Raw genomic sequence first — 14,670 nt, 5'->3', positions numbered from 1 at the left:
AAAAATATAATGTTCCATTTGAAAAAAAAAGTTGGATGCTGTATCTCGAGATATTGGAGTTTATTTTTATTATTTTTCTTTTAGCGCATCAACAGCTGAGGTTATTAGCGCTCGGAACTTTTTTCAGGGCACTGCCGGCCTCCGGACAGTGTTCTCTCGTCACAGACAACACTGTCCATCAGTGAGCTGTAAGAAGCTCCTAGGAAGAGAAAATCTAAGGGTTAGCAGCTGGATTCGAACCCGAAACCTCCGCGTGGGAATCGAGTACGCTAACCACATAGCTAATCCCTCCCCTAATAATTTTTGAAAAGCTTATTAATAACAAACCATTTTTGCATATAACTCTGGTCACCCTGTTTAATAAAATCGTATTAAATAATTAATTTAATATTTAATAATTAATTCAATACCCGTAATGATTATTTATTAATAAAGAACACAATTTTATAATTTTGTAGGTAAAAATTAATATTTGAAAAACCGAGACGAGACCGAGATTTCTCGAATAATGTCTCGATCTCAGTCCCTCAAATCTCGTTTCGGTCTTGTCTCGATCTCGGTCTCGGTACCGAGATTGAGACCGACATTTGTCTCGATTCCCGTGCAGCATTAAATCCAAGACCTAAACCACGAATCGAATCCGGTAACGCAATACTTTTTAACTTTGAAAACCGTGCCTCCAACCGCTCAGCTACCGAAATGTCTGCTTTCCTAAATACAGCTTCGAATGGGCTTTCCAAGTATTAATAAATGCGTGGAAGCCTGGATGTCTATCCATTGTCTAATCTACTATACGACATCAACCAAAGACAGAAGTGAGAGTGGAGTGAAGCTGATGGCCACTTTTGCATACTTTTGTATGGATAACTGTTTCTTGAGAAATCATCTGAAGAGCCAGGCTCTGTTGCTGAACGAGCTCAAGTCAAGGAGCTGCTTTACTGATTTCAATAAGGCATATAAGAGACATTCTCACGAGAAATAATAACCAAAATAAAATCTCTTGATTGGTTGTCAGCGGATTCAAGGCATGCTCTTGAGGCTGTAGAATGTCAGGCCCAGAAGGCTATCTAAGGTGTCTCACTTGGTACCAGATCTCCTACGTTTCCTAGTTTAACGACCAAAAAAGGCAAGCTTGAGGACGAACTTAGCTGTATGTCAATTATCACAAACTATCTTGCATTGATGTAGAAGTTCTCTGGTAATTAGTTTTTTGTTCATATTTAGTAACGACAACTTATTAGTTCTGAGGAAGTGTCATATGTCAAAGTTTCAAGATCCAGTTCAAAAATATCAGAAACCTACAGCATATCGAGAGTAGAGTGAAAGAATATACAATCTCAAAACAGAGAAGTTATAGATTCCACAATCTTGATAACCGTTATTCGTATTTCTGTCGCTAAAGACACAAGGTAACGATAAAAACTCTCAAAACTTAACCATGCATAAATTCAAAAGATAAAACGTAGCAGATTTATGAAGCTTCAACACAAGATCTTGTCTTCTTAAATAAAAATATTGATGAAAAACAGTTTGAGACGTACCAATTTTCAAACAAAAAATTCTTTTGGCAATGTATTGTTTCTTTGTCATACATAGTCATGAAAGGATACGTTTGATTAAATTCAACTGAATCTTTGTTGGTCATTGTAACCGTTACAGTATCTACTCTAGCCAACAGCAGTTGTTTATTTCTAGGGACTGTTGATCTGAGAACATTCTCTATCATTGATGTTATAGGATATCGAAGTGGAACTGTTATGACCATTCCTTCCTCTGCAATAAAAAAAATTAAATGTAAATATTAATCCTAAATTTTGTTACTAGTTTCATATTAGTATATTACTTAAGGGTAAGAAAAATGGCGGAATAGAGGTTGTCCGAGGTCTTGCAACTGTTTAAAGAGGGGCTACCTGGGGTTCAGAGGATTTTAATTTTGTTTTGCAAAATATTAGGAATTCTAAAGATTGTTTCATTTATTTTGTAGGAAGTTTAATTTAGTGAGTTTTTTCTTTTTTTAAAAATAATTTGAACGATATGATATTGAGTGTTAGAAAAGAGTCACCTGGATAAGAAAAATAGAAAAAACTACAAAAAAAAAAAAAGACAGCTCAGTTTTGGCGACAGCAGAGACGAGTCGAGTGTGGCCACATCAGAGTCAAGTCGAGTTTTGGGCTAGACAAGAGCGAAGTTGAGTTGGAGAGAGCGAGCTGAGTACCTTGGCAAGAATTGGGTGATCGCTTTACTCCTCAATTCCTTCCAGCGAGGAACACCACAGGAAATTCCCGAAAGAGGCTTGCGGAGGAGAGGCTGGTCAGCTCGAAGAAAGAATTAGTAGTAACTATTATTATTATAGTCTTTTATTTAGCAAAATACAAAAGAAAGGAAAAGTAACGAAATAAAAATAAAATAAAAGACATACACTTGGTCGAAACCATCAGCGGGGTTGTTGTCAAGTTCCAAAGTGTAAATATAAATTATAGACAGCATAAAATAATAACTAAAACGAACTTTTTATCAAAATACTTAAAACAGAAAATACTCTTTTATTACAAATATTCTTCATTTATTTATTTATTTCTTTTCGTATGCCAAGAAAACTTTTAATTATTCTTATAGATGATTTTTATTTTAATTAATTTATTTCCAAAAAGGTTTATTTAAAAATCTAAATCCTAACAGAAAGTTATGTACCTACATATTTTCATTTAGGTAGTATGTAGGCAATTTGCAAAATTCCAAAAAAAAATTTAAAAGATAATTATTGAAGTAGATACCCACAAGCATATTTACAGAAATTAATTAATGGAGTCCACTTATTGCATCCATTTAGAAAATTTATCATTTCCTGTTTAGTAAGGCTTTCCTTTAAGAAATATTTTTGACGACCCACACCCAATCTGGGACACTCTGCAAGGAAGTGGTACAGACCCACAGTCACAAACATATTACATAATAGGCAGAATTCATTTATTGGTTCCCTGAACGGGTTTGCATTTGGACAGAATGGATCTCCTCTAGCTTTAATAATCCACATCATTTCATTAAGAGAGAAAGAATCATTTATGTAGCTATTCGTCGTCAAATCATAATTCAGTATACTATGCACTTTTTGACGATCAACCCTTATACAACTGTCCTACCGGACAGTTTTAATTCTTTGTGATTTTGAATTCCTAGCATCATTAATGAAGCCTAACATTTTGTTTTCAGTCAAATTAAGTTTGATTTTTTTAAACTGTATTTTCCAATTTTTAATTGTTGTTAAATTTAAATTTGTTAAATCAGCTGCTACATCATAATTTGTAATTAAAGTTTTTAAACTACTGAACCAGGAAAGATTTCTTTTTATTATTTCACAAGCAAGAATTTTTGGGTACCTATTGTCAGGAAGAGTAGATAGTTTACAGATGTAATTGAAATGGAGTTGAAGTGTGTAGAGGTGGGGGTGTATTGAGGTAAACGAAACAATTTCTTAAGAAAATAACGGTGCAACTTGTTCACAGCCTCATAGTCCCTCCATCCCCAAATCTGTGCACCGTAACACATTGTAGACCGAGACACTGAATTATACAATTTCGATGTGTATGGTATATCATTATTTAATATAAAGCTTTTCCAAATACTGTTTAATCCCGCTTTCGCCTTCATTATTCTTTCTTCAAAATGGTTCTTCAATATCAGGGTAGGTGTTAGCGTTATACCAAGATATTTATATTGATTTACAATATCGATCTGTTGACCGGCTAACCACCATTTCGCAGATTTGGCACGCCTACCACCTTTACTAAATACCATTATCTTTGACTTCGATAAATTTATTTTTAGATTCCAACGGAAACAATAATTTTCCAAAGAGTTGATCATTCTTTGGAGACCCTCGGGAGTGGTCGAGAGCAAGACCAAGTCATCAGCATAAGCAAGGAGTTTAAACTGAACATTATTAACCCAGATACCGTCCTCATCCAAAAACTCCTCCAAGTCATTTAGGTATAATGAAAATAGCAAAGGGCTTAATGGACACCCCTGTCTAACGCCCATGTTAATTTCAAAAGAATTTGTCAGACCATCTTTACACCAGACTGAACTTTTTGTATCCTCTAACAGGTCGTTTATGGCATTGACAAATTTAGTAGAAAGGGGCCTTACCCTGTTTATAAATTTTATTATATTCACCTAAAAGTTGAGATAAAAAGATTTCCGGGGCATTTTTAAAAAACTCGCTAGGTATACGGTCCATTCCGGGAGCTTTATTCACCTTTAGATTACATAACACATATTTTAAATCTTCCATTGTAAAGTCCATATCCATATTTTCATTAATAATGCAAGGTACAGCGCACACAATACGGGAAGTAAGTAGTGGGGGGTTATATAAAGAGTTTTACTTAGTAGTACTACTAAGTAATTAGTAGTAATCACTTTTCCATTTATTTATTTTGTTGTGAATGAACTTTTGGGACATTATTATTATTATTACATATCATTTCTTTTCTAAAATCTTTTTTTAAAGCTTCTAACATATTTTCATACATATCCCCGGACAGATAATCCAACTGCAAACCCATTTTATTACAAAAGTCTAAATTATCTTTGTGCCACAATATTTTTTTCTCAATAATTTGCTTTGCCTAAATTTTAGGCAGCCTTGAATCTGGCATCAGCAAAACCTTCCTAATATAATTAAAATGTAAATTCAGCGTATAGAAAAAAATCGACTAAAATTTGTTTCCAAGTACAAAATATATCTGGTTGAATTGAATGGCAGCGAAAACAATTTTTTCATGAAGAATAGGTTTAATTTTTCGATTTCTTCAAAACTATGGCTCCCCCATACTTGGGCCGCATAACATATTATTGAGCGTACACAAGCATTAAAGATAACCATTTTCTTTGAAATTGGAATCTCGTTTTTATTAACAATATTACTGTAAGAGACTTCTCTAAAAAGTGTTTTTTCAAATTGATACGAGGGGTAAAACCAATCACTAAATAACTATAATAATTAACAATTTCCAAGGGCTTACCATCCATCTTCCATTTTTCATTTTTCGCACGCCTACCTCCTCGCCCAAACACCATCACTTTAGATTTCTCTTTATTAACTGTTAAATTCCAAAGCCTACAATAGCGTGATACATTGTTTATCATCATTTGCAGTACATGGGGATCCGGCGCCAGCAACACAATGTCGTCGGCGTACATAAGACATCGTATGTTTACTCCTCCAAAATAATTTCCTCCACCAATATTATCATGAAAATCATTCATGAAAATTGAAAATAAACTGGGAGAGAGTAAACAACCCTGTTTTAACCCAACCACTGTTTCAAACGACTCTGTAAGCCCATTTTTTGTCCATACTGCGGATTCTGTAAACCTATTCAACCCTCGAATGGCTTCAATAAATTTATTTGATGCTCCTAACTGAAATAATTTGTAAAAAATTGAGTTCCTATCCGGAGAGTCAAATGCTGCCTTAAAATCGATAAAAAAAATATATGTTTTGTGACGTTTTAAATGGGTTTGCAGTCCGATAACATTCACCAAATTAAATATGTTATCAATCGTTGAATACCCTTTTCTGAAGCCCGCTTGGTATTCATTAATTACATTATTCTCAGATATCCAACGTTCCAGTCTTAATAATAATCTCCTTAACAAAAACGTACAGTTTTAAAAGTTAAGTATAAGGGTTGATTAAACGCCAAAAGGTACACAAATCAGCAGTTCCCAACATTTCATTAATACTTCATTGATATAATTTAAGTAATTTTACTGCATTAACTTTTCCTTCACATTTTTTAGAATTTATTAGATGTCACAGACCCTTATGCTGGCCATTTTCGTCTACAAAATATTTACTCAAGTAGCACACCATTTAACTTAGATTGACTGTAATATCTATTTATCTATAATAATCAAACTATTAATCACAGGTGAAAAAGAAAACGTTATAAAAAATATAAAAAAAATAAGAGGCTAAAAAATTCATAAACTTTTTTTACATCAATGATTTTATGCATTTATTTTTATTTTTAAATAAAAATCATTGGTTTAAGTTCATTCTTCGATTAAAGTAATTGTTATTTTATGTTGTAGTCAAACGTTTGTAATAATAAGTAATAAATAATCTGGCTTTATCGCAAATAATATAGTTTTCTTCAATTACATTCTCAATCTAGGTGTTCTTCCCACAATGTTATATATATGTAATATAAAATAAAGAAAATAAAGATATGCATATTTTTAGGACAGCTAATTATTCCAGTATTTTACCATAAGTAAAATTAGGGGGACTAAATTAAATTACAATTGAGAAATGAGTAAATATTGTTGAATAATCTACTTGTTATTAAATGTATGTTATTTGTGCTCACGAATATTTCGGTAAGACGAATTTAAGACTGAAATATTGTTTTGAATCCTCCGTGATTGAAATTTAAAAAGTGGCCGACTCTAACTTTGTTTTTTTCTACTTTAACATGCATGTATATGTGACTACTCAGAATAATTCATCACTCATTTTATCATAATTATAATAAAAAAATATTATGAATGAACTGGCCAGCATAAGGGTCTGTGACATCTAATAAATTCTAAAAAATGTGAAGGAAAAGTTAATGCAGTAAAATTACTTAAATTATATCAATGAAGTATTAATGAAATGTTGGGAACTGCTGATTTGTGTACCTTTTGGCGTTTAATCAACCCTTATACTTAACTTTTAAAACTGTAACTTTTTGTTAAGGAGATTTTTGTACCTTTTGGATAGATTTTCCTTTTTGTCTATTTGCAAAGTTACGTCTGCTTTACAGATTTTTTAAAATTTGGAATAAGCTATTCTATCATTATAACCTGATAAGGTGTTAAATCGGAACCGTAACTACCACTGGAGAGATCTTTTTAAAGAATGATTATAGTTGCGGTCCCCAAACCATCCTCAATAACCATTTTTTTGAGAAAGCGTTTTGAATAAAATAGGAAGGTATTTGTACGTAAATAGCAAAATTAAACTGCGATTTCAGTACTTCCTTTTAAGAGGAGCAAGAAAAATAAACTGCGATTACAGTACTTCTCCCTAAAAGGCAAAGATTTTGAATCGAACGACAATTCATTGATGTAAATCGGTTCACTCATTGATAATTTTAACGATTGCAGTACTAATAATAATAAATTTCTTTTCTATTCTATTCTATTCTATTCTACTTCCTCTTAGTAGGTGTAAGAGCATGATGGCACTTCACAGCCACATAGAGGAGCTTTAATCACTTCTTCGTGCTAAATTTTATCAAAATCGGACTAAGCTTTGTAGAAATATTGGTAATAATAGTTTTAGAAAGGGCCTTATTTGGGTGGGGCGAACTCCCCTCCTTATGAGGCATAGCGTCGAGACTTTTAAAGTACAAATCTGTACAAAATTTCGATTCGAATGACACTTCATTCATGAAAATCGGTTCACGTGTCGATAATTTGAAACGATTGCTATACTTCCCCTTAACAAGTGTAAGAGCAGATCGTCGCTTTATTGTTAGGTAGGGGAGCCCTAACCCTATCATCCTACCAAATTTTATCAAAATCGGGCCAAGATTTACAGAGTAATTAGTATAATAATTTTGGAGGGGGCCTTACATAAAGGGGGCTAACTCCTCTCCCATTCGATGTACAGGGCCGAGACCCCCAAAAGGCACATCTACATAAAATTCCGAATCGAATGACACCTCATTCATGAAAATCGGTTCACGCGTTTAGGCGCTACGTTGTTTACAAAAAGGTAACAAGAACAACAACAACAACAACAAGAAGAAGAAGAACAAGAACAAGAACATTTTTTGAAAAAGCCGTTTTTGCTCATTTTCGGCAACTTTTTTCTCGAAACCTATTAGATCTGGGTGGTTGCAAAAAAATTACAGTTATAAAGGAGGATTTGCCCTATATTATAAAGAAAATTTGGGAATTTTATCTTTTATAGAAAAATAGAAAAAAATTGTCAAAGTTGGGTGTTTTTCAACGTTACACTTTTTCGTGCAGTTTTTGATGGTCAACCCTTATACAACTGTCCTACCGGACAGTTTTAATAAACCCGAGAATAATTTAGCTATGCAATCTGTGAATGCTATTCCACGGTAACTACTAATTTCTCCTACATCCCCTTTCTTGGACAGTGGAAAAATAATTGATTCACAAAAACTGTTTGGTATATGACTTTGAAATAAAGCACATAGACGGAAAAACCAATTATGTAGCCGACGTGCCATCAAGAAATCCTGTTCCTTTAAATATCATCCTGAACGATAGTAGTGAAGACTCCCTAGATGGCGTACCCTTATTAGATCCAAATGAAAACCTAGATGATATCGATCCCTTTGACCCTTTAGAGTCCCCATATATTGAGGAAACATTAGCAGAACCATTAGAATCCCCAAAAGAAGAAGAAATCTCCAAGATATTGGATGAAATCAATCCCCCAGAAGGAAGGCTTATACCTTCAGACCCTATAGACCTAGATGAACTTGTATCAAAAACCCTAAATGAATTAGATGAATCAAATGAATCCTATTCCCCAAAAGAGAATAACGTCCTTACAAATGAAGAAATTCCCTCCGGAGAAATTACTCCAGATATTGTCCCGAATCAAATAATTATAATCCTAGATAATAAGAAATATGTCAACATAGAAAAACACCAAATCCATTCAACATTGGCAATCCTGCCAACAGTAAAAGAAAAACATACTTCGGCTATCGAAGCAGATTAATATGGCAAGTAACAAGGCCACATAAAGAGACACTCACCAAACATTGTTTAGAATTCTTAAAGCCCAACACCACATACGGCGTTTATTGCTCTAATCAAGCTGTAGTAATGAACAATATATTAGATGATGTATTCCAAATATTTAAAGATATAGTAATAACTACATACCCCTCAATCCGTATTAAAAGATATTTTAAAATTAATATAGATGTTGAGGAAAAAGAAGACCAAGTAGAGTTAATTAAAAACCATCACCTCGGTAAAACATGCCATGGAGGAATAAATGACATATATACAAAATTAAAAAGAAAATATTATTGGCCCCGTACGACAGATACAATCACCGAAGTAATTAACAATTGCGACACCTGAAAACAAATTAAATACGAGAGGAACCCTCCAAAACAACGGTTTCTTCCATAACTTTTTATGCACTTTAAAACTGTGTAGATGAAAATGGGCGTCAACTGCAAACCCTCACTTTTGGACGCGCGTCAGGAATCCAAAGGCAAATCACAAATTTTGAAAGCAGAGGGCAACAAATTTTTCAACCATTTTTTGCTCAGAAGAACCGATAAATCATGAAATGCATTTGAGTCGTCTTAAAATGAACACCCCGAATAAGGAAGTGAAAATATGATCTAGAACCTTGATCTATTTCTTGGGAGAAATTTCAAACCGAGGTGGTAGAACACGGCGTAATTTGATGCGATTTATCTACGTAAAATATACTGCTAATTCTAAGTTGAGTTGTCGTCTTTCGAAAGTTTTTAAATTCAACAATTCTTAATTTTATTTTACTTTTAAAGCTAACCCTCCTAGATACGTTCTGCACTTTCCTCAGCTTCATATATTGGTCCTTCCGGTAGCAATAAAACAAAGTTAGGATCCCTCAAGCATTCACTTAGTTTTTATACAGCAATTCGAAACTGTATTTGATAGCAGCAGGTTCAATCAAAACTTGCTATAAGCAATTGTGCTTGTACTACTAATTTTGATTGTTTCTAAACGGGTTGAGTCCAAGACTTGGTCACGTACACATATGCTTTGTTCGCTCTGTTAATTTTTATGTTTTTACCTGAAGTTTTATGTTTTTAAAGTGAGTTTTTTGAGGTGAACTTGTCAATATAATCCTTAACATTGGTATAAATCCATGGTGTTGGTGTATTTTATTACTGTCTAATAGCGGAAGAAATAAATAAGAAAAATAAGAAGAAAAGCTGTTATATTTAAACAATAAGGTATGTCTACTGATATGGATAAAATAATGAGTGGGGGAACAGAGTCAAATAGTGGTGGGGGAAATGATCTAGTTAGTTTACTTATGAATAAGATGGAATCAATACATACAGAATTACGTTCAATTAAAACCGATATAGCTAATTTTACTTTAAAACTAGACTCATGTGTGTTGGCCAATAATAACATGAAACGTATAACTTCTCAATTAAAAAATGATTGCCAACAACTGTCCCACTCACTTCAAGAAAATGTTCAACATACCAGATATAATGGTATTATCATTTATAATGTTCCTTACTCTCTGCAGGAGAATTTACTGGTTCTTATCAATAAAATTTTTACTGCAATTGATCTTACGCTTAGAGAAGAATTTATCTTTGATTGTTATCGCATTCTCCCTAAGAAAAATGTGAAAACAGCCTTTTCCCCTCCTATAATAGTCAAGCTTACTTCAAATCTCTATAAGAAAGATATTGTTAGGCAGAAAAAATTGAAGAAAAATAACTTAAAGTTGGATCTGTTAGATGGCGAATCTGGAGGCCAACCGATTTACATTAATGAGCTTATGTCTCCATTCAATAATAGACTATTTAAAGAGGCAAAAATATACCAAAGCCAGGGGAAGATTAATTACGTTTGGTTCAACAACAATAACGTAAAAATTTGTATTTCTGATAATAGTCAAATTAAGTTAATTAAAAGCCTGGAAGATTTTGATAAACTATTTAAAGCTACTAAGAAAGATGTGAGTAATGTATTGCTGTCTGAAGACGATGTCGAATATGGTTACCCTGATTCTGACTTTTCATCTACATCGCAAGCATCAACCTCAAGTAAACTCAAAAAGAGGAAGGTACCTCATGGTACTATGGATCTTTTTTTACGACCTCATCCCAAAAATCTTCCAAAACCAAAAGTGTAGATTTGGACCTCGGCGCAAACTCAGAAGAATTTACTGGTAAAAAAACTATCTCTTTAATGTTTACTTAACATTAGAGAGAAATCATTTGAATTTAGTTTTAAAAATGAAACATTAGAAGATAAAAATTTTTTGTTTGATAGTATTAAATTTGCTTTTTGGAATGTAAATGGAATCAATTCTTTATTTAATTTAAGTAACGAGGAAGTTAAACTGCTACTGAAAACGATGTTATTTGTCTGTGTGAAACATGGGAACATAGAAGTGAATTTAAAGCACCAACATATTTGAAAGATTATTCAGTATATCTATGTGAGGCGGTCAAGGTTCATTCTGTGGGAAGAGCTAGTGGCGGCTTGTTGATGTTCATTCATTCTAAATATTCCAATTCAATAAATATTATTAATAAAACTAGTTACTGGATATTTTTATTTGTAAGTATTGAACAATATCAATTTATTATTGGCATAATTTATCTGAAACCAGATTTAAATGATAATATTATATTAAATATGTTTAAAGATAAACTCAATGATTGATTAACAATTTATGGCGATGTTAACATTATAATAGGCGGCGATTTCAATGCTAGGATTGCTGATTTAAATTTAATTGATGAAGAAATTTTTGAAAATACCATGTTTAATTCTTATAGATCGTCCTTAGATATGAAATTAAATAAAAGAGGTATCCAATTGGTACAGTTAATGGAAGAAATAGGTCTTTTAGTGCTGAACGGTCGTTCACCCAGCGATTCCCCGGCCCAATATACCTATATTTCCCAAAATGGCAACAGTGTTATTGACTTAGTTTGGGTAAATACACTATGTTTGTCATAAGTCTTTAACTTTGAGATAATACATATTCCAACATCAGACCATTCATTGTGCCAAGTTAAATTTTCTCTGGGTTCATCCCAACTTCAAACAAATTACGGAATGGACTCTAAAATAATATTGAAAAGGGATGATAAAGCTAAATAGGAAGAATATACGTCACATTTATCTTCCTCTCATAATATCTATTATATGAGCGACGATGTTAATAATCTATCTAATAATTTCATAAACTCCATAACTGAATCGCTAATTTCCTCAGATATTCTCTGTACTATTCCGAAATCACGTCATACTAATAATTTCAAAAAATATTGGTACACTAAAGAATGCTACGAGTCAAAAAAGAAAGTTAATAAATTAATCAAGATATGTAAGAAAAAATAATTTCACTCCGGATTTAACTAAATTATATTTAGAGGCCAAAAAAGAATATAATCGTTTAATAAAACTGGCTAAATCTAGATATGCAGCCGATATTCAATTCTCATTTAGAAATACACGCAATCCTAAAGACTTCTGGCTAGTCGTACCTAGATACAAATACCAAAAACAGAAAATTAATGAAATAAATATTAATGATTGGTTGGTTTTTTATTCCACCGTTTTCCCTCCTTTGGAGATTACTGATGAATATTTTATTAGCACTTTTGATTTGTTAATTGATGTGGAATTTTCACTAGATGAACTCCTAGAAACTATAGCTTTTTCTAAACTTAATAAAACTCCCGGCCCTGATAATATCCCAAATGAAGCCTTTAAATGGCTCCCTGATAACTGGATTCACTATCTTCTTAATATGTTAAATAAAATTTGGTTAGAAGAAAAAATTCCATCATCGTGGAGTGTGCTAAAAATGAAAATGATACACAAGAAGGGGAACCCTAAGGATCCATTAAATTACCGTGGCATCGCTCTTATAAATACGCTAACTAAATTATTAACTCAGATGTTGCAAAGTAGATTATCGAAATGGGCTGAGGTTAGCGGTATCATACCCGAAGAGCAGTGTGGATTCAGATCTGGACGCGGCTGTGTTGACGCTACATTTACATTATCCTCTCTGATAAATTTACAACTGAGAATAAATAAAAGGCAACTTTATGTTGTTTTTGTTGACTTCAGGCGCGCCTTCGACTCTGTTCCGCATGGTCTTCTCTGGCTGAAACTGTTTAAAACAGGTATGAGCACGAAAGCCATCAGAGTCATTAAACAAATTTATAATTACGCGAAGATGTTTATCGAGGGGAATATGGGACGCTCTGAGGAGATTGACGTCACAACGGGCGTACTGCAAGGTGAAATATTGAGCCCTTTGTTATTTAATATTTTTATTGCAGATTTAGTAGATTACTTCAATATCAATGGTGCTCAAGGGGTCAGTATTGATGCTTCTCGGGATTTGCTCACGCTTTTTTATGCCGACGACCTTGCTTTCATAGGTTCCTCTTGGCATGATATTCAAAGGAAACTTCGAATTTTAGAAAATTATTGCTCTGAAAATGGTCTAAAAGTTAATAAGGAAAAAACCGTAATCGTACCTTTTAAAAAAAGTGTAAAATTAGCAAATGTTAAAAAACTCTATTTCGAAGGCTCACCAGTAAATACCAGTAAGACATTTACGTATTTAGGAATCCCTTTCTCGTCATCTGGTAAATTTGCTCGCTCTGCAACGCACTTTGTCTCTAAAAGTTCCCTATCTGTCCCTCTGGTTCTAAATATTCTCAGTTCGGTAAAGAGTGATACTTGGCAGTCCAAGACTCTTGTTCGATAGCTTGGTCGCAAGTGTTTTAATATATGGCTCCGAGGTCTGGGCCACACCATACGCAGAGGTAGTCGAACGGGCACAAATAAAATTTCTGAAATCTCTTTTACATCTCCCGCGATCAACACCCGATTTCTACGTTCGTTTAGAGACTGGAAGAGTTCATCTCAAATTAAGAATTTTTAAATATTTATTAGGATGGTGGCTCAAACTTCTATTGATGCCGAATGATCGACTTCCGAAAATTTGTTACAGTAAAATGTTGGAACTCCAAGATAATCGAAAGATCCCCTTTAATTGGTGCCATGAACTTAGGTTATATTTACTTGAAATAGGAGCTGATAATATATGGAAATCTCAAGATCCCAACCTCTTATCCTCTTATCACCCCAACCTATTGGAATCTTTTAAAAATAACCTTATCTGTAAAGACGTAACCAAGGCGGTCACATCACCATATAATCCAGTTTTTCGAAATATCAGTACTTTAGGACTCGGAGAATCTTATTTCTTTTTTCATTGCCATATAAACAAATTAAGGGTAGCCAGCCAATTGAGGTTATTTGGAAACAAGTACTGCAGAATCTTCCTTGATAAGGTTTCACATAGATTTAATCCTGACCAACAATGCAACTTATGTGCATATGAAAGTGATAATTTAGAACACTTCCTTTTAACATGTCCCATGTTGAGTTGCTTTAGACAAATGTATCTTTCAAACCATATATTTTACCCCATGGGCGATAATACAATGCTAAATTTATTGACAATAGAGTCTTATAGCAAATTGAATAACATCTTTTTTTACGTTCTTAAATCTTTAAAGCTAAAAAAATTTATGCAAAATCAGTAGCAGTTTTATTTTAATTGATTTATTATAAATAAAAAGATTGATTGATTGATTGATTGTTTCTAAACGGCTCAAGTTTAAGTTCCAAGATGAATCTTCAGGTCATCTTTAGAAATGTTTTTTATGTACTAAGCAACCATATAGAAAAACGTTATTAAGTATTTGAGAGCAATATATACATTTACTACAAAATTTTAACATTATTATTCAAAGATCAACTTCAATTTATTAATCTTAGGGAGTGTTATCACTGGGTAGCTCCTCCCCTCAATTAGTTAGTTCGATGTCAGTTATTGTTATTGTT

At 33.1% G+C, this 14,670-nt stretch overlaps 1 protein-coding gene across 12 annotated transcripts in view; it reads right to left on the bottom strand.

The window, feature by feature from the left end:
• The window catches only part of LOC141458557 (uncharacterized), a 121,217-nt gene that overhangs the window by 90,646 nt on the left and 15,901 nt on the right, over window positions 1-14,670 (bottom strand). For 11 of the 12 annotated variants that reach the window (XM_074136698.1, XM_074136692.1, XM_074136695.1 and 8 more), the window contains exon 3: window positions 1,542-1,773. In XM_074136698.1, the coding sequence (XP_073992799.1) occupies window positions 1,542-1,773 (232 nt within the window). The remainder of the gene's footprint in view (window positions 1-1,541; window positions 1,774-14,670) is intronic. The other variant, XM_074136693.1, reaches the window with a different exon arrangement.

Source organism: Rhodnius prolixus, unplaced genomic scaffold (assembly GCF_049639745.1).
Source record: "Rhodnius prolixus isolate KJV_2025 unplaced genomic scaffold, Rpr scaffold_5, whole genome shotgun sequence".
In the NCBI taxonomy this organism is placed as follows: Eukaryota; Metazoa; Arthropoda; class Insecta; order Hemiptera; family Reduviidae; genus Rhodnius; species Rhodnius prolixus.
This window is presented reverse-complemented; position numbering and strand designations above follow the sequence as displayed.